The sequence below is a fragment of the Canis aureus genome, chromosome 11, assembly GCF_053574225.1.
Source record: "Canis aureus isolate CA01 chromosome 11, VMU_Caureus_v.1.0, whole genome shotgun sequence".
NCBI classification, from domain to species: domain Eukaryota; kingdom Metazoa; phylum Chordata; class Mammalia; order Carnivora; family Canidae; genus Canis; species Canis aureus.
This window is the reverse complement of record NC_135621.1, coordinates 22,510,051-22,532,494: the sequence shown is the minus strand read 5'-3', so window position 1 is coordinate 22,532,494 and position 22,444 is coordinate 22,510,051. Positions and strand designations below refer to the sequence as shown.

The following is a 22,444-nucleotide window of genomic DNA, read 5'->3' as shown; positions in this document are numbered from 1 at the left end:
CCCGTGTCCCAAATGAGGATGAGACATGGTAACGCGTTTTGAGGAGCGGGCCCCAACATTGCTCAGGCCTCTGCAGACCCACAGCACCGAGGGGGCGGCCCCAGCTTAGGTCTCCCCGATTCTTCCCAACACCAGAGCACGGCCACCTGCTGGCGGGCTTCGCGACAAGGGGGTGCGGGCTCGGGGCTCCCACCTTTGTCACAGACGCAGGAGTAGCCGTCCCAGGCGTCATGGCAGCGGCTGTGCTGAGGGCAGGGGCTGGAGGTGCACGGGTCCTCCACGTCACAGCCGTCCTTCACCCTGACCTTCAGGGCGTCGTTCATGTTCAGCATGGCGATGTTGGTGGACGTCTCCCCCATCCTCACCCCCTGAGTTAAAAAGGGGCAGCCGGATTCAGCCCGATGTCGTGGGGTTGGAGGGACCCCAAAAGGTAACCGGGGGTTAGGTGAGCCCCCAGTTCTCTCTGGTCACCAGAAAGCAATGCCTCCTTTATGTGCAGAGCCGGGACAGGCATGGGGAAGGGTAGGGTTGCTCCTGCCGGCTTCAGGTGTACACTCCAGGCAGATAGACCAGCTGCTGGAAACGAGGATATTTTTTTTTTCCTCGTCCACATCCCAATAATCCCATGGTTGGCGTCAGGAAGAAGTAAGTGAAGGTCGTGGGAGAGCCTGGCTACTGATGAAGGCAGGCGAGGTGGCTCCTGGGAGGAGGGCATCCCGGCAGAGGGGCCACCTGCCCAACACCACGTGGGGCCACACAGCATGGTCCATGCTGGATGGTGGTGGAGAGGTAGAAGGGGTCACCGGGGAGGCTGGGGACGGTGAAGGGGGCGGCACATGGCGAGTTAACTTCTCTGCAGTGGGAGGCCGGGGGACACGCGCGGAGCTACTTGATAAACAGCTCACTCCAGCTGCTGCTGGAACGCCTGCTCCAGGGGACGAGTGTGGCATCCGTTCAGGTGAGCATGGCAGTGGGCCAGGGGGTGGGGGGCGGGGAGACAGTGAGGGGCACATCCCAGACAACACAAAGGCAGAGCTGCAAGTGGCCGACTGGGGCATGGTGACGGGGATGCGCTGGGGGACTGTGGGGAGGATGGGCATGCTGTGGGGGATCATGTGCAGGATGGGTCTAAGTTGGAAGCCGGATCTGCTAAGGTTGGGTTGGCTGTGAGACACATTATTCATTTGCTGGAAACCAGCAGGCTGGCCAAGGGCACCGAGTGTGGTGTGGGCAGCCCCTGAGCCACCCGCGAGGGGTGGGCACCCCAGCTTGCCATACCTGCATGCAGCCCCGGAACCCGCGGTGCACGGTGACCTTGTCTTCAGACACGCCACCCACCACGATGCTTCTCATCTTCAAGCCTGGAAGCTGGTTCCCGATCTGCACTGTGTCCTGTGCAAGGAGACGGGGGTTGGGGGGGCTACATCTACTACGCTGGACACATCTGGGAAGAACATGCTCAAAAGCTAAAACATGGTCACTCTGCCACAGCCTGAGGGCATTCGGGCCTCCAAACAGAAGGGGGACCCGGGCACAGCCTTCCCGGCAGAGAATACCACCGTCTGCGTGTGACAGGCAGGATTGGGAACCGGGTCACAGGACACACATCCACGTGCCAGCACAACCGAGGTGGTCAGCTGCAGGGACACACAGGCAACCTGCCACCTCCGTAACGGGCGCCACAACTGAGCCACTCCAGGAAAACACAGGTGAACCGGGGAGACAGCAGCAAATGTAAAATACGTCCACTGTGGCAGGAATCTGAGAAAGTCCCCGCTAGACCCTCAGGCCCTGGAAGGCTGCACGTGGAACACAGCAGCTATTTATTTATTCTCAGAACCAAGTGTGAGATGAGCCTAGACTCCAAGGGCATGAGAATCACCAGCAGCCCCTGAAGTGTCCCAGAAAAAAGGCCTCTGGTTACTGCCTGCAAACCGTGGATATCCAGTGTGGCTGGCCAAGCACGCTGTGAGGGAGCCCTGCCTGGAAGGCCACTTGCCCGTCGGGACAGGTGCACCTGCCTGTTGTCCCGCGGCCCCTCTGGTACCCACGGCTCATACTGTATCTCTGTATCCCAGGGGCATGGCACCGAGCACACTGTAGTTACTCGGGACAGCTCTGCTAAAAGAAACCACAGCTGGGACACCTGGCGGCTCAGGGGTTGAGCGTCTGCCTTTGGCTCAGGGTGTAATCCTGGAGCCCCGGGATTGAGTCCCGCATTGGGCTCCCCACAGGGAGCCTGCTTCTCCCTCTGCCTGTGTCTCTGCGCCTCTCTCTGCCTTTCTCATGAATAAATAAATAAAATCTTTAAAAAAAGAAAAAAAAAAAAAACACAGCTAAAGGTGCTAATGGCACCATGAGGGGACACACAGCTAGACAAAGTCTGGTCCTTGAGTCCAGTTCCTGAGTCCAGGAGCTGACCACCCAGAAAGGGGATGAGCTACAGATTCTAGGGACCACAGTATCAGGTGCGTGAGACCCAAACTCAGGGGGGCCCAGAATGCATGTCCCTGAAACCTTTAGAGCTCTGCTAGGTCCTGGCATGTGGAGGGGTCACTCTGTAAAAGTGTCCTGTTCCAAAGAGGGCACAGGTGCCAACTCACCTGGTCCAACCCATAGTCCAAGGTCATGACCGCCAGGTACTTGATGTCTTTGCCCTCCTTGGCGCTCTTCAGTTCTATCAACAGGTGGTGCCACTCCCCATCAGTCACACGTGACCTGGACAAACTCATGGATGCCACGTCGGAGGGACCATGGAACACCTCAAACTGGACATAGTTGTTTAGGATCTGTAGGACAAGGAGAGCCAGACCTACCAGTTGATGTGATGATGACAGAACAGAAGACGCTTTGCGGTCACTTCAACAACAAAGCCACACAAACAAGACTCCCCACAGGGCACTGGGCCAAAGACAGACCTAAAAATGAGGCCAAGTTTAATTTCTAATTGTTGCCCATATCACTCTGCAGAATTATATGCCTTGTCCTGTGGCAAGAAGTGTCAGATGTGGACAGAGGGAAGGTGAGATAAAGCCCATTGGACTTAATTACTGGGAACTGAACAACCACAGATTCAGGTGAGTACTGAGCTCTTATTTTTGAAGGCATACATTCCACTTTTATGAGACAGGATTCGGGCCACCACATTTACATACATGTACAGAAAAACAAACACTGGCAAAGTAATTGGCCCAAGACATTCATGTTTTAAGAAAACATAGCCAGGAGTAATGGCAAGATCTTGTCCTAACAAAGGACTGGGTAGTTTGGAGTAACCCTCCTCCTGAGAACAGCTAGAAACACGAGACGAACACTAAAAGGCATCAGAACGACTCAAGGCAGAGTTATGGAGCCACAACCAGGTAGGAAATGAAAATCTGTAGAAGCGAGTTTGATGTTTGCTTCCACTGTGGGTTGTCAGCTGGTTCTGGAAGACACAGCTGAGCCTGGAAGCTGAGCAAAGCTTTCCAGGCTCCTGGGGCTGGGATGATAAAAACTGGAATTCAGAGCCCATCCAAAGTGTGTGAGGGTGCCTGCTGGAAGAAACATGAGGGGCAGGGACACCATTATTCTAGTTTTAAATTCTCACTGGGTTTTCAATATGATGTTCAGCACTCAGCCAAAAATAACCCAGGACTGGAGGAGACAAGACCGTGTGCGTGAAAACCAAGAGATGCAAGAAAGAGTGAATGGAAACAGACCACCAACCCCCCTCCCACCCAGGGAATCCATAAAACAGAATCAGCAGACAGACCTGAGAACAACGAGAACCAGAGAACTTTCGAGGAAACAGATACAGGTGACTCTTATTTTTGTGGATAAATGTTCTATTTTGGGAGATAAGACTCAAGCTACCCAGTATAAAGACATGTAAGAGGATGAGGAAACAGCACCACAACTAACCTAAGATGCTCATGTTGAAAGATTGCTTCAAGTAAAAGAATAGGTTAAGAAAACAACAACAACTATTAATGCACTGCTTAAAAGAGACACACCTAAAATATAAGGATTCAGAAGTGTTGAAAGTCCAAGGCCAGAAAAGGGTACATCATGTAAACACCAACCAAAGGAAATCCGGTGTAGCTCTACAAACGAGACAAAGTAGACTTGAAAGTAAACAAAGAGATTCCAGAGATAAAATTGATTTTCCTAACGATGACAGAGTTGCTTGTCCAGGAAAATACAACAATTCTAAATCTGTATGCATCTAATAACACAGACTCAAAATGTACAAAGCAAAACTTGAGAACACGAAAAGGGGCAAGAGCTAAATCCCCACAATGGGGGCTGCAAACTTTTTAAACTCCTCTCTCTCAGTAACTGAGCAGAGAAACAAAAAAAAAAAATCAATAATGATATAAGAGGTCTGAACACCCCAATAATTAGCGAACTTCACCTACTTGACGTATACAGAACACTATAGAACGCGACCGCAGAACACACATTCTTTCAAGGTATTGGTGAGACATTCACAAATACGAAGTGATGGGCTGTGAAGCCTCACGCATGTCAAAGGTCTGAAATCACACAGCAAAGCCTTCTCTGACCTGTACCTATGCTAGAATCAACAACAGAATGATTTGCTAGAAAATGCCACCTGTTTGCTGACTCAGAAACATACTTCTAGGGGCACCTGGGTGGCTCAGTCCATCAAGCATCTGACTCTGGATGTTGGTTCAGGTCATGATCTCAGGGTCGTGGGATCGAGCCCCGCTTGGGCTCCACACTCAGAGAGGAGTCTGCTCAAGATTCTTGCCCTCTGTCCTCCCCCACCCCACTTGCATGTGTGTGCACTCTCTCTAATAAATATTTTTTAAAAAACATACTACTTTTGTTTTGAGAGAGAGAGAGAGAGAGTATGCGTGGGCTGGAGTGGGGAGAGGGGCAGAGGGAGAGAGAGAAATCCAAGCATGCTCCATGCCCAGGGCAGAGTCTAACTTGGGGCTCGATCTTGAGACCCCAAGATCACGGCCTGAGCTGAAATCAAAAGTCAGACGCTCAACCGACTGAGCCACCGAGGTGCCCTGAAGCATACTTCTAAATACCCCATGGATCAAAAAAAGAAATCATGATGGAAAAATAGAAGGTATTTTTAACTGATTATAAAGACAATGCAACTAGTAATGCGTTTTGGGTTTTAGTCTTAATGGAGAGCGAAATCAAGAAGAGGATTTTGCACCTTTCTATGCTCTGTCTCCTTCTGTCCACAGAAGTTTAAGGCAACCTCCTTATCCCCTGGCTGTGCTCTTTCACCATCCTTGCCAACGAAACCCCAAGGCCAGTGGATCAACAATAAAAATGACATGTGTCTGCAGACAAAGGCAACAGAATGAATCCCAGGCGCACGTGCAGTGACTGCTTTCCCCCCTCAGGTCTGTCACGGGATTTAAGAAGGACGTTCAACAATGGCCAGGAGATCCCCCTTGACAATGCAGGCGGAGCAAGGGCGCCGGAGAGCCATCACCCAAATTGTGTGAGCTGCAGGATGACAGCGAAGCGCATCTGGCCTGCCTCGGGAGCCAGGAACACCTACACTGCTGCCCCACAGAGCTCACGAGGCCTGCAGGAGGCCTGCATTCATACACACCACATGGAAATAACCCAGAACATTCCTGTAACGCCCAGCTGACTGGCCTTCAGGCCCTGAAGTGGCCTTCTGGGTGGCCACTGGAGTCTGAAGGACTCCCCCCAAGGCCACCGGTCTCGCCACCCAGCCTTCCACGTGGAGGAGCTGGCTATGGTCTCTGGCAAAAAAAAAAAAAAAAAAAAACACAAATATTTTGGATTAGCTACCCATAACGTAATTACTCAAGCAATATGGGAGTTTGTAGCTTTCAGTGTTTCTCCTCCCAAAGGCGTACTTTTTTCCTAGAGACCCCACTGCCAAATGACAACGTGTAAGTTCCAGTTCATCACCTGAATCAAAAACAGCCAATTTAATTTGTTCCAAGAGTAAAATAACCACAGAGAAAAATACCATCCCGAGGCAGAACTGTGCTTGCCAAATCCTGGCCCAGAGCTAGCCCCGGGACGGCGGCAACCCTATGAAATCTCACGTTAATAAGGGAAACCCGAGAACAGCTGTAATTATGGGGCGCACGGACTGTACCTCCAGTAGGACCTGAACGGGCCGGCGCTGGAGGTGCTGCTGAGCAGTGACACAGGGGAGCAGGGCAGGTGAGGGGAGAGAGGCCTCGGCTGGAGCTCCGAGTCCCAGCCCCCTGCTGCGCAGGCTTAGTCACCACCCCCTGGGGCCCTGTCCCCGCAGATCTGTCGGCAAGTCTGGGGCCTGCGCGCCCACTGGGCGCCCTCGGGGTCCTGCCCCCACTGACCAGCGGCATGGAGGTCACAGGGGGCGCTGGCCACTGCCTTGGTGCCCGCCTGCTACCCCTGCCCCTCGATGCCTGCCTGCTGCCCCTGCCCCTCGATGCCTGCCTGCTGCCCCTGCCCCTCGATGCCCGCTCACTGCCCCTGCACCCCGCTGCCCACCCGCTGCCCTGCCCCCCATTGCCCGCCTGCTACCCCTGCCCCTCGATGCCTGCCTGCTGCCCCTGCCCTTCGATGCCTGCCTGCTGCCCCTGCCCTTCGATGCCTGCCTGCTGCCCCTGCCCCTTGGTGCCCACCTGCTGCCCTTGTCCCCACTGCCCACCTACTGCCCCTGTCCCCCACTGCCCGCCTGCTGCCCCTGCCTCTCAATGCCCACCTGCTGCCCCTGTCCCCTGCTGCCCGCCTGCTGCCCCTGCCCTTGGTGCCCACCTACTACCCCTGTCCCCTGCTGCCCGCCTGCTACCCCTGCCCCTTGGTGCCCGCCTGCTGCCCTGCCCCCCACTGCCCACTTCTGCCCCTGGCTCTCGCAAGTGTTTCCAGGCAGACAGCCCACAGGGGCAATAGAAAGGGATCCTGTGGACACCGCAAAGCCCAGGTGACAAGGAAACCCCGGAGCCCAAAGCTCAGTCTCTGCGCTTCCCTCAAGCAAAGAGATTGGAGGGATCGCTCCACGGGGTCCCTCTCACGTCTGACCTTCCATGACCCCAGCACAGCCTGCTCCTCCTGGGAACCGAGTCCAGTCCGCAAATGGGCAGAAGAGCCCCCGGGCCAGAAGCATTGGGAAGGAATGACAGCTCCGAGAGGACCCACACACACACCAGGGGAGCCACCACACGGGCAGGCCCGCGGTGTGCTCGGGGTGGCCCGGCCCCAAGGCAGAAGGGGAGGCTGGTCCAGGGGACACTCTGTGTGGAATGACCCATGCAAATGGGGTCAGTGCCACTGTGGCCACGGCCCCCAGGTCCTCCATCACACTCACATGCAGACACACACACGCACATACTTGAAAGAAACTCCCAAAGAAAGGCAGGAAAAACAACCTAGTTACGGAATTCCTTCTAATCCCAGGTCCCACAGGGGCTGAGGGGGAGGGTCTGCTCAGGAACCTGCTGCGCCCCTGCACCCACCCTGCAGACAGAAAGCATGTGGAGACGGCAGGTAGCAGGTGGCCCCCGGGCTCCCCGGGCTCCGAGTCTCCTGGACCCTCAAATACAGTGAAACCCCAGGCCAGAGCGAGGGTAGGAGGTGGGCGCCGTGCCCAACGGGGTCACCGGGGGACTCTCACCACCGGCAGGAACTCCCCTTGTTTCTCCAAATGAAATCTCTGCGGAGCTGGGAAGATGCAAGGGGGAGCTATTCGTGGAGCAAAAGTTAGGGAATTCAGCACATTAAAATCATGTTTTAAAGGTTTTTAGGATCTCTACTGCCTGTCCCACGTTTTAAGTTAAACAAAACGGAAAACTCCAAAAAGATTCACAGAGCACAAGCCTAAGGAGATTCAAAGTTCAGGAGGACTTTCAGGAACCTCTGGGCAGAGCGTAACCTCGGGGTGCCAGCCCATGTGCGGCACCCCCAGCAGGCGGCCACAGCCCATCTCCAGCTCGGGACCCCCGTCCCCACCCGCGGGTGCTCACCGCCTCCTGCGGCACCGACACGCCCGGAGGCCACAGCTGCTGCCTAAGACACACCCTGGCTGGGTCCTGCAGCCGAGGAGCCGGACTACTGGGTCCAGCCAGCCCCGCACGTACTCCATCTCAGTGATAAAGGAAGAAAGAAAGTGCTGGAATCAAGCCTCCCTGTGGGAATCGTAGAGGCACACTGGAGTCCCTGCACTCTTCCCTGCTATGAATGGCGAGATTGTGCGGCCGGCTGGGAACGCAGGCTCGTGTTTCCTTTCTTCCTCACACCGGGGACCCCGCCGGGCCGGTGCGGGCAGAGGGAGGGTCCCCGCCGGGCCCGTGTGCCCCGGGAGCCCATGCAGCCAGGGCGGAGCTGCCCGGGAGCTCCGGCTGCACCACTCAGTGCACGCGGGCCCCACAGCCGCCCGGGCGGTGCGGTGACAGGTATGGGACGTGCTTCCCCCTACCTGCAGATGCAGCCGGGACGACACACCTGCCGTGGCCTCCATCAGCACGCCGTCCTCCTTCCTGGTCCGGAACATGAGCCCCAGGTACCAGGGCACGGAGATGGTGATGTCCAGGTCACTCCAGGACACAATGCTCTCCCCACTGAAGCGCTGGGGGTGAGGCATGACTGTGGACGCAGAAACGCAGAGCCCCGCACATCAGACGTGCCTCTGAGAACCTTTCTCAGCTGCAGGGGAGCAGGACAGGCTCCGGGGGAGAAGGGATGGAAAAATTCCCGGGCCTTTTTCATTTCAGTACAAAGCCCAGTGTCAGACTTCCACACGTGCAGTATCTGGTGTTCTGAGTCCAGACCCACAGGCTTACAGAAGAGGCCTACCCTCTGGGGCTCCCGCCACCTTCCTGGGGAGGGAGGTTGAGGCTGGGGGGTTCTCAGCCCTGCCCAGGGCATGACACAGGGCTCCCAGGCTGGACAGAAGGCAGAGCACGGTGGCTCAGTATCCTGGGGCTCAGCGGATGGGGTGCTGGGGGGCCCTGTGAGCTCAACCTGCCTGTCCCACCCCCAGGTGGGGAGCCCAGGAGCAGCAGCAGGGTCTCCTGGTGGGACAGTGTGACCTGTTGTGAGTACTGCACACAAGTCCCGGCACCTCCACTCAGCCCCACATCTGTGTCTGGGGAGGGCTCCGACCCCCAGGCACACAGGCCACTGCACGATGGGCATGGAGGTGGGGAGGCCGCTGACCAGCCAAGGGCTCCAAGATGTTTGGGGGGGACCAGGAAGGTGGCAGTGGGTGATCGATAGCCCCATGCAGCCTGTGACACTTGGACAAACCAGGTGCCAGACAGGCCTCACTGTCTCCAGACCACGTACGTCCTCCAGGCAGGACGGCACAGTCGTCATCCGAGGCTTTAAACACGAGCTACCCTGGTCAACAGCACAGGGCACACCAGCTGGGCCTCATACACCCCGGGCCATCTGTTTCCTGCTCTTGTGAACCCAACGTGGGCATCTGTTTTCTCTGGCACAGCCACGCTGGGCCTCGCGGCCTCCATAACAGGAACTCTGGGCGTGGGCACGTGTCCACCCGGCTGCGGCCCCCTGTGCAGCCGAGCTTCCTGCACACCCGCCCCAGCATCTCACCCCAGCCGGGCTCTGCGTGTGCTCCACGTGTGCTCCAACCCCCCACCAGGGGCCCACGCCTGCAGCCACACACACACCATCAGAGGCTGTGGCTCTGGACATGCAGACCCACATGAGCCCTGACACCCAAGATTGGGGTCTCCGAAGCCCCCGGAGTCAGGTGGGCACGCAGGCCCTCACCTTGCTCACAGTTCTTCCCACCGAACCGGAGCGGACACTCGCACAGGTACATGTTCCACCTGCTGACACAAGTGCCCCCGTTCTGACACCAGGTCCCGTCGCAGAAGTTCCTCTGGGCAGCGCAGCCTGGGAACACAGAGCACACAGCACGGTCACAGAAGAGGAAACACTCGGTCGGGGGAACTGAGTCCTAACACCGACCCACGGGGTGGGGAGATGGCCCAGTGAGCCACAGCCCCGAGGGAAGGGACCCTCTGGCAGCAGTAAGATCGGCAGACCTGAAATGGCACAGGACGCGCTGCCCGTTCCGCCAGCTGGCCAGGTCGTGTGGTAACACGCTCAAGAACGTGGCATCGAGCGTCTGCCCCGCACCGCACCCCACACTGCGGGACGCCCAGGCCCCAAGAGCAGCACATCCGAGAGCCAGGGCTCCCGTCCTAGAGGCCCAGAGCTGGGTAGCCCGGGATGTGGAGGGGGCTCTCCCCTGGGCCCCGGCGGTCAGGCCATACCTGCCCTGGTGCCGTTGTTGGCAATGAAGCTGGCCATGTCCACGTTTTTCCCGTCCACAGACAGGTTCCGCATGCAGCCCACGAACTGCCGGTTGTGCACCGGGAAGTCCTCAGGCAGGTTGGGGACGCCTCCCAGGAGCAGAGGGCCTGTCAGATCCAGGGACCTGGGGAGACAAAGCCAGCTCTCTGACCTCTGTGTCTGGGGGGACCAGAGGCAGCATCGGGGGTCCTGATGCTGCCGTAACGTCACAGTGGCCTGCGCCACCAGACACCCCATCACCTTGAACCTCAGGAACCGAACAGGGAGGTAGGTGGCCAACGGGTCAGAACACAAAAGGCAGGTCCTATTCTAGGGCCACACTGGCTTCCACTTTCAGGTGCAAGGCTGTGCCCTGGACTCCTTGAACTCGCGTCGGATCCGGACAGACTGAGTCCCGCCCATTGCCGGGGACAGTCCAACCCAAGCAGTACGAGCAGCCCGGCGGGCACGAGCCAACACCAAACTGTGGCACTACCCCCCGCCACCTCTGATGACCTCGCCCAGCTCACAGCAAACCACAGCCCCAGATCCCCGTGAGCCGCCGCGTGGCCTTGGGTAAGGGTGACAATCCCTCCAGGCCACACACAGCCTCCTTGCCAGTAAAATGGGCACCACGGCTGCTCCAGATGCTCGGCCTGGATCGGACTAACCACCACTTCAAAAGCTTACTGAGTAGGAACGGAGCCTCTGCTCTGGCCGTTGAGGCTGGCATGACAGCTGTCGGTGGCGGTGGTCTTATTTCTGAGTTAGATCTAACAGGGGGAGGTTTACTGACCCCAATGCTGGGCCGCAGGGACCCGTGCCTGATGGATGGAGGTCAGCGACCCCATGGTGTCTAGGGTCAGCAAGCTAGCTGTCACAACTGCGGGGTTGGCCTGGCCATTACTTTGACAGAAGTGAAAAGAGGACTTATTCTAGAAGGTTCTAACATGTCAGACCGGGGGTACCCCGAGCGAGAGGAGGGACTCTGATTCCAGCCTGGATTGGGGCTGCCAGGGTGCTGTGCCCAAGGCGCCCTGCATCTGGGTCCTGCTCCAGACGACCCGCTGGGAGCAACAGTCACCGGGGGTGGCTGCTGGGGCCTCCCCTCCCGCAATGCTCACTTCTTGGAGCCGCTCTGCGTGCCCTGGGCAGCGCAGCTGTAGTTCCCGACGAGGCTGCCAAAGCGCACAGCCACGGCCGTGTCACAGTCGTCCACGGTCACCACGGCCACCTTCTCTCCAGACGGCCCGTGGGGCAGGCCCAGGCGGCCGATGTTGGGCTGTGGGAAGAGAAAACACAGAAGGCGTCAGCATGTTGGCTACAAGCGCCCGAGGCAGACCTGCTGGTGCCAACACGTGCCTCCCACCCACGGGCGCTGAGGACGTGGGAAAGCCACAGGCGGACAGCTCTGTTTTAAATCGATTCCCCAAACCAGCTGCCCCGGGTACCCCTACAATTTATGTTCCTCCCAGAACCTCAAAATGTGATCTTACTTGGAAATAAATGGTCTGCAAATGTAATCAGCTAGGACAGGAGCCCACGGCAGCAGGCTGGACCCTGGTGACCTCACAAGGCAGGCCTGGACACAGACCCGCGGGGAGAGGGCCATGCGGCCTCGGAGGCAGGCAGAGTGACACGTGCCAGGCCAAGGGGCCCCAGGGACGGCCTGTGCCACCAGCATCTGGAGACACAAGGAAGGCCCCCCTCCTCGGAGCCCCCTGGGGGCAGCTCGGCCCCGCTGCCACCTGCATCTCGGACTTCTGGCCTCCATGACCGTGATGGAACAAAGTTCTGCATCCCAAGCCCCCCAGGTGTGCTAATCTGTTACAGCAGCCGACGCCAAGGTGCTGAGATGCTTCCTGAGACGCCTCCTTCCGAACATGCGCTTCTGCCTGTGAGCCAAGCGCTGGCTGGACCGCGGGCCACACACCTCCTGACTAGGTCCTGCGCACCCCTCCGTGCTCCTAGAGTGTGGGCCCCCGGGGGCTCCCAGTCACTCCTGGGCCGAGGCCTGTCCTCGTCCTGGAATGACCCTCCTGTCCCCTTTACTGGCCTGAAGTCAACCACCCTTGGTGCCCCCAAGATCAAGCCCCCACTCGCCCCCTAAGCTTGCCCCCTCGGCTGTTCCTAAGGGCCTCACCGGCACAGCCTCCCCGCCCGGGGCCGGGTCATAAGAATTCCTCTGGACGGGGTGCCTGGGAGGCTCTGTCGGTGAAGCATCTGCCTTCAGCTCAGGTCATGACCTCAAGGTCCTGGGATTGAGCCCCACATTGGGCTCTCTGCTTGGTGGGGAGTCTGCTTCTCCCTCTGCCTCTCCCCACTGCTCATGCTCTCTCTCTCTCAAATAAATAAAACTACATATATATAAAGAATTCTTCTGGAATTGGTGACTTGGGGTATAGCCAGCTCACTTCTAGAAGAAGCAGGTTCCTTCCCCAAGGGGGCTGAGGTTAGTGATCAACGACAGTAACTCCCAGGCAGCCGCACCCCATCTCCGGCACCCCCCATGTCTCCTGACCCTTGAGGACACAGAGCACACCCACCCAGACAGTCTGCAGGCATCCCCCCAGCACAAGCCTGGGAGTCTGTGCGTGCCACCACACAACAGGAGCACGCAGGTCTCAAAGTTCCAGAAATGTAGCAGGCAGCCGAGAGCTGGCTCTGGCTGGGCCAGGCGGCTGGACTCCCTGCCCCATTTGTCCAACCTGATCGCAAGACCCGCCCTCCATGGGGTGGCTTGGATTCACCTGGGTGGCGCGTGCAAAGGGCCACCAGGCCTCACAGTCAGCACACGGCGCACAGGGCTCCTTCCTCCCTAGAGAGGATGTGCTCTCCCGGCCCCAGCAGCCCTTCTCATCGCCTCTAAAAACAACAGCCTCAGTGCCCCCACTTGAGGGCTCTGGGGTCTACTCGAGTGTGTAACACGGTGAGATTTTACACTTCTTTCTGATAGTACTGGCAACAGGGAGTTGTAAAAACACAGAATTTAGTTACATCATCTCCACGCCTTTTAATAGGGAAATAACCACTGCACAGTTCCTTTAAAAAGAAATCTTGAGGTCTTCAGAGGAGTAAAGAAGTATCCATTCGATCGAGAACACTGGGCTGGGAGGCAGGACAAGGAGCTGCTGGTAACAGGAGCTCAGCCAGGTGGCCAAACTGTGTGACACCAGCGGCTGCCTCATCAACCCTGGCAATGTCTGCCCTCCCCCCAAGTTGTGCGGTGCACTGCCTGCACCACCATACATAATGACCCCCCTGCTGAGCCTTCCACTCCCTCCTGGCCAACCATCTGACTGGACAATGCCCATCGCTGAACCTCGGCTTCTCTGCCCACAAGAGAAGGCACTCAGAATACCTGTCCTCTCTCTGTTCCAGGGACCTCGAGAGTGACATCAATAGGACACATGGTTCTCCCGGGAACCCTTCTTTGATAAATCCAAGGGATTTTACCATGTCACCCAGTACCCTCCCAGCTCCTGCATAATCGCAGGGAGCCCGATGCGGGACTCGGGACTCGAGGGCAGATGCTCAACCGCTAGGCCACCAGGGAGTCCCTCTAATCTTCTTCTTTTTTTTTTTTTTTTTTGTTTATTTACGATAGTCACACAGAGAGAGAGAGAGAGAGGCAGAGACATAGGCAGAGGGAGAAGCAGGCTCCATGCACCGGGAGCCCGACGTGGGACTCGATCCCGGGTATCCAGGATCGTGCCCTGGGCCTCCAGGATTGCGCCCTGGGCCAAAGGCAGGCGCCAAACCGCTGCGCCACCCAGGGATCCCTCCCTCTAATCTTCTTGATGTCCTTTTACATCCTCTGATGGGATCACGAGATTTGATAAGCAATATCCTTAATGATTTCACCTTCGGTTAAGCAACAGTTAGAGGAGTAGAAAAAATAATCTGCTTCTCGCTCTGTTGCAGCAGCCTGCTTTGGAAAAACACACGCAAGTGCCTATTACGGGCTGCTTAAGTGCTAGGTGCCATCCTGGGGGAAGAGCTGTCCCCAGGCTGTGTGAGTCCCGCATTATCTTTACAACTTATAATTTGCATTTTTGGGGATGGGTGGGAGACTTCTCCGAGGGCATAAAAGCCATTTACACTCTAATGAAGCAGAGCTGCTGTTTGCAAGACTGCCATTGCTCATCATCAAAAAAAAAAAAACAGCGAGGGAGGAACAACTGGAGGCAAAAGCCCCCGGAATAAATCAACATGTGCATTTAGAGTAGCACCAGCTCCTGAGATCAAGTCCCGCATCAGGCTCCTTGCATGGAGCCTGCTTCTCCCTCTGCCTGTCTCTCTGCCTCTCTCTGTGTGTGTCTCTCGTGAATAAATAAATAAAATCTTAAAAAAAAAAAAAAAATAGAGTAGCACCAGCTGAGCTCAGGCCCACTGTGGAGCCTGGCATCAAAGTAGCAAGTGCACCTTTTAGGAAAACAGACAAGAGTCTGATAAACATCGTCCAACACCAGCTTCTCCCAGGCTCAAGGGCCCTTCTGGCCACGAAGCCAAACATCCTCAGATCAGAAACTAAGGGGACCGACCAATAGCAGAGCCACAGTGGAATACCCGGGGAAACCCTGCTCCTCAGAGGCCCCCACCGTCCCATCCCTTCTCAGGCTCCGCAGGACATCCACAGGCAGGGGCCAGAGACACAGGAAGGGGTCAGAGTTACCGCAGGACCCGGCAGTGCCCCTGCTGGGCAGACGCCAGAAACTGAGGACAGAGACCCCCACTAATACCTGCTCCCGGATGTTCACAGCAGCACCGTCGACAATAACGAGAAGGTGGAAACCACCCCAATGTGTGTCTGCAGAGGCTGGGTGAACAAAATGTGTCCCGTCCATTCCAGAACATTCCGATCCGGCCTTTACAAAGTACGAAGCACCGACAACTGGTTATAGCGCAATGAACCTCCAGAAGGTGACGCTGAGCGAAAGCAGCCCCGACGCGAAAGGTCCGTGTTGCAGATTTTTTTATGTGAAGTGTCCACAACAGGCAGATCCATAGATGGTGGTTTCGGGGCCCTCCCCGGGGGGAAATCAGGAGGCACTGCCGGTGGCTGCAGAGTCTTCTCTGAGGGTGCCAGACAGACCTCCGATCTGGATGGAGGTGGCGGCGGCTCCATCTTGCGAACCCACTAAATGGCCCTGAGTTGTTCACTTGATAACGAACAATTCGTTCTACGTTATGTGAATTTCAGTTGTCTGGGGGGGCACCCGCCATCCTCGGGCCCTGTGGCCCTGTCCCTGGTAACCATCGGGAAGCCCCCTCCCGTGGTGATCTGGAAAACAGGGATAAAATACACCGTGTGGCCTTCCTGCCGAGATCATCACCGGCAACAAAACACCAGAGGAGACGGGGAGCCCTTGGCCAGGGTGGGAGGCGTGCACGTCACCGCACAGGCAGCCCCATCAGGATGCGGAAGCGAGAAGACGAAGACACCAGCAGGTGTGCCGGACTTGGGGTCAGGTCATCTGTTCTTGCCGAGCGAAGACAAAGGGCGTCTTAGCCCGCTCGGCCAGCACGGAGAAGGAGCCCCGGCGGGGCAGAAACCGGAGGACCGTGGCAGCACCAGGCTTGCTTCCGTGCGCCCCACCTCTCGTGTTTGAAGAGGAGAGAGCAGCTTAAGCTGCTCATTCAGAGCACGGACGCGGGGATTTGGCACAGGCGAATGAGAGAGAGCTCGCTGGGGCTCTGCTGGCACGGGTACAGAGGAACGAGATGAAGAACAAGACAAAACCAACGGTCTCTAATATTCTTAAGAATTGTGAAGGCTTGCCATGCATTGGCACAAAAGAAAAAAGATACGGGAACTAAAGGGGTCACATGGCAACAGTTCTCACGTTGGAAGGGGGCTGGACAAGGGCAGGGCGAAGGCTTGGGTCGCCACATCTCTCCTCTTCGGTCTCTGCCGGCCCAGTGAGGCAGCTGCCCGGGCCCGGGGGATCCTGCACCTGTAGCCGCCAGGCCTGGACGCCCCAGGTCCGAGCAAAGCAGGCACACAGGAGGCCCGAGCCAGCCGGCAGGGCCTGCACATGGATGGTGACGCCTGCACCCATCGAGTGCACAGGCCCTGAGCAGACCCCGCCACCGGGCAGGTGGATGGGGGCCAGCGAGGACAAACCCCAGCATGAGCACCCCTGCCACCCACTGAGAAACACCGAGAAGATGCCATGTGCTTTGGGGAGGGACCCAAAAGCAAAAAAGCTTTGCAACTCTGAACCGATCCAGATTCCTGATTCTCAGTAAGTCAATCAGAAGTCATTGCTTAGGGCCTGTCCCTCTTTACCTTCCTTCACTTTTCTTCTCTACGTGCAGACCCCCCCGCCCCCACGATCTCCCGTTCAGGTGCTCTAAAGCAGCGGGTGGAGATTTTCTCGTGTGCACAAAAGCGTTTGGTCCTCACGAAGTACTCACATTTCTATGGCCTTTTACCCCGCTGCAAACAATTCCTCATCGAGGAAGCCGATGGGGTTCGGTTTCAAGTGCTGGATGCGGGGGGCTCCTGGAAACCAGACACCGGGAGCCGCAAGTCTTGGGAAATAAATGGATTCGTGCTCCGTGTCAGAAAAGCTCAATTAGAATTTGTATCAAAGAATTCACACACGGCTGGACTTTTGGAATGTCTTCAAGAGTCAACATGCAGCCTCGAACACGTACCGTGCTGTCACTTCTCAAACACAGTGAGGTTCAGACTGGACGTGAGGGTCTGGGGGGCACAGCCTGCTGGGCGACGACCGCCGCCCCAGGAAACGTGGCCCAGACCCCGCCGAGCCCCACACACAGGTGACCAGCCCTCCCTTGGAAGCAGGCACGGCCTTTCTTCGAAGCATGTTGGCGGACGCGGTTGAGAGGATAACATCCAGACCAGGCTCCCAGGATCCACGGCAGATTCGTAAGGAGCCTCCTTATTTGCAGGGACTCCCCGCCAACGTCACACAAGGAAGGGGAAGAGGAGGAACAAGGGAAAGGCAGGTTGCGGAACCTGGGTGTCTAACCGCTTGCCGTCGCCTCACCCCTCTGGTCTGTCTCAAGGCACTTAGGCTACTTGATATTTCTCATCCGGACTTGCCTTGCTTTTCCCACCCTGCAAACCAAGTCCCTGCTGCAGGACCCCCACCTGCCCACTCCTACCAGATCCCGGGACAAGTCTTGGCCCCCGTCGGGCACAAGGAACGGACGCCACGCATGGCAGGCTCACCTGCACCCCCGATCTGCCACACGGTAAATGCCGGAGGAACCCCAAGCACTACACTGACTCGACGGGCTTCCCCAAATGGTGAAACTGGCCACGCGTCTTGGGAACTCAGCCCACGAGTCCGTGTCTCCAGGAGGATAAAATGGCTCGCTCACCGAGAACCGGGCTGCCCCTCCGTGGGGAGCTGGTGCGTATGGCCAGCGCCTGCAGACGGTTCTAGAGCAACAGCTCGTTCCCCTGTTCCATGTCACCTGCACTGACCATCAGGGGGCTGGGGTAAAAAGTCAACTGGATTGCCAGCAGAAGCTCAGAGTTCCCCAAAATTAATTGCAAAAGTATTTACTTCTCAAGCTTAACAGGGAGGATTTGAAAAAAATTTTTTCTTGATTTTTTTTTTCCCCATAAAGACGTTAGAAACCTATATCCTGAGGACGCAGCATCCGCCTTAGTGTAAGGCAGCAACAGGCTGGGCTGCAAGCACACCCAGGCCCCTTACTGGCCACAGGTGGGGCAGACAGTTCTGAACTCGGACGCCTAAGACTAGGCCAAGTTCCTGCACACAGCCGCGGCGGAGTGGGCAGGAGCTCCCTAGTCCTCACTGCTGGTGCAGGATCCTTAGTGCTCGGAGCCGGGGCAGCCTCTTCTAGAGTGGGGAAGCTCACAGCAACCACGGTGGAGGCATTTGGGAGCAAAACAGAAAAGTGGATCTGAACCTCTTTGCAGGGAGCCTGAAGCTGGTGCGGCCGGTCCGGCTGCCACGCCAACATGAGGCCCAGCGGTGAAAGCCTAAGGCCGACGGGCGACACAGGACAGCAGGGTCCACAGCCTCCGTCGAGTGTCGCCTCCTGGAGGCCAAGAAGTCACATCCTGACCCCACTTAGGAAAGTCACCTGACTTCCTTGCCCGCCAGACTCATCTGTAAAATGGATAAAAATAGCACCTCCCTTGTAGGATCAAATAAACACATAATGTGCATGAAGGCTCGGCACCCATTGGGCACAAGGGGAACATTGCACAAAAGTCTGCTGTTGCCCTGTTGTTGCTAAAAAGATGGTAAGGAAAACACAAAAAAAAGTGCAAATGGCCGTTCTCCCTGTATTTCTGTTGTCTTAATATTTTCCCGTAGTTTTTTTAAAAAGTTCTATGTCTTTAGAGGAAAAAAAAATGAGCAATTTGCAGCTTGCACGTCACCGTGTCTTTGGGGAAGCGACTGGCTCTTCTCCAGGGCTTGAACAGAGAGTGGCCCCAGAATATACTGGACGGCACCAGCAGACTCTTGTTATTTGGGGGCATTAAAAAGAAAAGATTTTCAACAAGAGTCAGAACCAACTGCTCACTTTATAGAGGTTTTTTTTTTTTTTTTTTTTTTTTTTTTAATTTACACCACCAGCATCTTCTGTTTCTCCGGCAAGGTGGCTGATCCCAGTTCACGAGCAACTCTGGCCACGGGTAGAAGAGGGGCCCCGTGCTCTTCTGGTGGATGCGGAACACACGGAGGACCGTCGGGGCCGAGGGCTGGCCCTGGATACAAAGAGCGTCTCCGCAGGCCCCAGTCATCTCCGTGGGGATGACTTTCATTCTGGAAGAGGTCCACGGGGCACGGCGCCAGCCCCTCACTGGCCCAGCCCTCCAGCAGACAAAAGCTCCTGGGGTCTGTGAGGGGCCAGGAGCCTTGGCGGCTGTCGCTGCTGGCGGGGGTCGGGTTCCCCCTCCATGGCCTGGCCGGCTTGGCCAGCAGGCTCCCCAGCTTTTCTGGGAACCAGGGATTTATGCAGATTTGCTCAGAGGGGGGTCTTTTATCCAATGAAGAGCTCAAAATAGGGGTTCCTGAAGTTCATGCAGAAACTTGGGGTGACGTTCCTTCTCTTGGACGCTCTGCTCAAGGCAAACTGAGGGGACATCCAGGCACCGATGAGAAGCTCAATCCCTCCACGCGTGGGGTCTCCAGATCTGACGGTCGGCTACCTCCGCTGCACCAGAGGTGGGGCAGCAGCCCCTGGGGCCCGCGCACCGGCAGAGGCACCCAGAGCCTGGGAGGGAGGGGCCCCTGGGTTCCCAGAGGCCGCCCCTGCGCTCAACACCCCCCATCCCAGGACGCACAGCTCCTGGAGGGCCAGTCACCCCAGGCTGCAATGATGTATGGCCCACGGGGTCACCCTTGCAAAAAGCCTCTTCAGATAAAGGCAGAAAGGCTTATAGGAGACGTGCAGGCTTACACACTCACACGTGTGACTACACACATTCCCCAGTATGCCTGTGCCCACACACGTGCGTGCACACTCCTGCGAGGCCCTGCCTACGCCAGCTGGGACCCTAACAGACCCCACTCCATCCCCAGAGACTGGACAACAGCACAAAGCCTCACAGGCCCTGGGCTCCCCCCAGCGTCTGGGAATCCGGGTTAGCCCTTGGATCCGCGGAGCCCACGAGTGGGTGAGACCCAGTGGCCCCAGCTTGGCCCAGCCCTGGCCCCCATGGCCTTGCTCTGTGACTCAGTTTCCTCCTCCACTAGGGGTGGATGTGAGGACCATGGTCAGTAAATGTCCTCGTCCCCAGGGTGGGGCCCCCCAGAAAGCTGGAAAGGATGGGGGGTGTGAGGCAGGCGGCAGGTGCAGGATAGCGACAGCGTCCAGACCGGAGCCCAGGCCCGAGGCTGACTTTCCACAACCAGGCCGTGGAACACCAAGGCCCCAGGGCGCGGCTGCGTGAGTCCCGGCCAATAATTAGGTTTCCACAGCAGGTGGCCGTCTAGCATCTGATGAGGCCGAGTTTGGACAGGAAGCATGTGAGCTCCAGCCCCCGGCCGCCCACGGGCCGGGGCCCCTGCCTCCCTTGGGGACCGCCAGCCCGGATCCCCGTAGAGGCCGCTCACGGGCTTAGTCCTCTCCGCCTGCTGGGTTCCCAGGGAAGCACCGAACCTTCCAGGCCCAGATGAAGGCTAACGCGGTTGCAGACACTGCCCTCAGACGCGGCGGGTGAATGCTATGCCGCGGGTCATGAGAGCGTGGATATTGGGTGTTTGTCCCCTACCCGCTGGCGCAGACACAACAGAGGTCATTCCCATCCTGGAGAAAGTGGCTGCATCCCGGGGAAATGCCGCCGCCGGGGAGAAACGAGCGCGCTGGCGCTGCGGCCCGGAGGCCCGGGCGGTAACTCTCAAACCCCTGTGCCTGCAGCTCTGCGTCGGGGCAGGGGCAAAGCCCGCGGGACCCCTCCCGTCCCAGAAAGGCTTGGTGGATGCAGCAAAAGCTTCCCTAAACGTTAAAAAGTATAGCTTCTTTGTCTCGAACATTCTGTAGATCGAATGGGCTCTTTAGCAGAAGGTTGAAAGGAAGAAAACAAAATTGGTTCACGGTCCTGTCTCCCAGGTGAGTCCTGCTGAACTCGTGAAAAAATATAAAACACAGAAAGATCACAGAAAGCTACAAAGTGAACACGAGGGACGTCTTTTGCGTCCTCTTCCTGCCCGCAGTTGTCCACCACGCGGCAGACTGTTCACAAAAGAGCCACGACGACGCTCCTGTCCCAGAATCGTAAGGAATGATAAATATCTGACGTTTTAAGACATTACACTTTGGGGTGGTTTCTGACCTCGCAGAAGGTTTCTGATACATGCTGTTGATGGATTTGGGTTTTTTTTTGGGAGGGGGTACCCTTCATAAAAAATATGCATATGTCAGCACATGTTTTTTTTTTTCTCTTTTCTTTTTTTTAAGATTTTATTTATTTAATTGAAAGACAGACAAAGAAAGCATGGGCGAGGGGAGGGTCAGAGGGAGAGGGGGAAGCAGACCCCCCGATGAGCGGGGAGCCCGACGTGGGACTTGATCCCAGGACCCCCCGAGATAATGACCTGAGCCGAAGGCACACCCTTCACCGACTGAGCCACTGAAGTGACCCCAGCACATATTTATAAACCTTTCAAAGTTCCTCTAATTAAGCCTTTTATTTTTAAATAATTTTAGATGTGCCTGCAATTGCAAAATAAAAAATAACAGAGATCCCAGGTGCCTTTACCCCGTTTCCACCAACGGGAAACATCCTGCAAAAACGGTGGGAGTGTCACAGGTGTGACAACCTGGTGGGGACGCTGACACGGCAGGACGGAGAACATTCCATTCCCACTGGGACCCCACCTGTTGTCCTTCCACAGTCACGCCTACGTCCCTCCTGCCCTCCCCTCGACCCCAGAAAACCACTGACTCGTTCTTCTCCAAGTCTGTCATCTCGTCACCTCAAGGATGTTTTATAAATGGAATCACGCAGCACGTAAGCTCGGGAGGCTGGCTTTTATCACTCAGCATGTGTCTCTGCTGCGAGCACCCGAGTCTCAGCCCCTGCTCCTGGAGACGGACGCGCCACGGCCCGTCTCACCATTTGCCCATGGGGGCCACTGGGCTGCTTCCAGGTGGGGGCTGTAGTGAACACGCGTGTACAGGCTTCGGCGGGGGACATGAGCTGCACGGAGTCCCGAGGGACCCAGCCCCTGGTTTTTCTTCTTCTGTGCGTTTATTTTTTTTGTGTGTGCGTTTATTTTTAAGATTTTATTTATTTATTTGACAGAGAGAGAAAGAGCACAAGTGGGGTAACTGAGCCACCCAGGCACCTCTCTGTGCGGTCGTCATCTGGTTTTTATACCAGGGCACCACTAACGGCCCAGGGACCTGGGAAGCATCCCTTCTTCTATTTCTCTGGAAGGGACTGTATAGAATTGGTGTCATTCTTTAAACATTTGGTTGAATTCTCCAGTGAAACCATCTGGGCCTCGAGAGTTGATTTTCGGGAGTTTTTAAATTACAAATTCCAGGGCACCAAGGTGGCTCAGTGGTTTAGGGTGTGCCTTCAACTCAGGGCATGGTCCCAGAGTCCCAGGATCGAGTCCCGCATCGGGCTCCCCTCGAGGAGCCTGCTTCTCCCTCTGCCTGTGTCTCTGCCTCTCTCTGTGTGTGTCTCACGAATAAATAAAATCTAAATAAATAAATA

The 22,444-nt window shown here is 56.7% G+C and overlaps 1 protein-coding gene across 1 annotated transcript in view; it reads right to left on the bottom strand.

Moving 5' to 3' along the window:
• The window catches only part of CELSR1 (cadherin EGF LAG seven-pass G-type receptor 1), a 133,474-nt gene that overhangs the window by 29,068 nt on the left and 81,962 nt on the right, over window positions 1-22,444 (bottom strand). The window contains exons 8-14 of the mRNA XM_077915838.1: window positions 11,385-11,542; window positions 10,242-10,405; window positions 9,733-9,858; window positions 8,414-8,580; window positions 2,604-2,789; window positions 1,279-1,392; window positions 194-368 (exon numbers count right to left, since the gene is read on the bottom strand). Of these exons, the coding sequence (XP_077771964.1) occupies window positions 194-368; window positions 1,279-1,392; window positions 2,604-2,789; window positions 8,414-8,580; window positions 9,733-9,858; window positions 10,242-10,405; window positions 11,385-11,542 (1,090 nt within the window). The remainder of the gene's footprint in view (window positions 1-193; window positions 369-1,278; window positions 1,393-2,603; window positions 2,790-8,413; window positions 8,581-9,732; window positions 9,859-10,241; window positions 10,406-11,384; window positions 11,543-22,444) is intronic.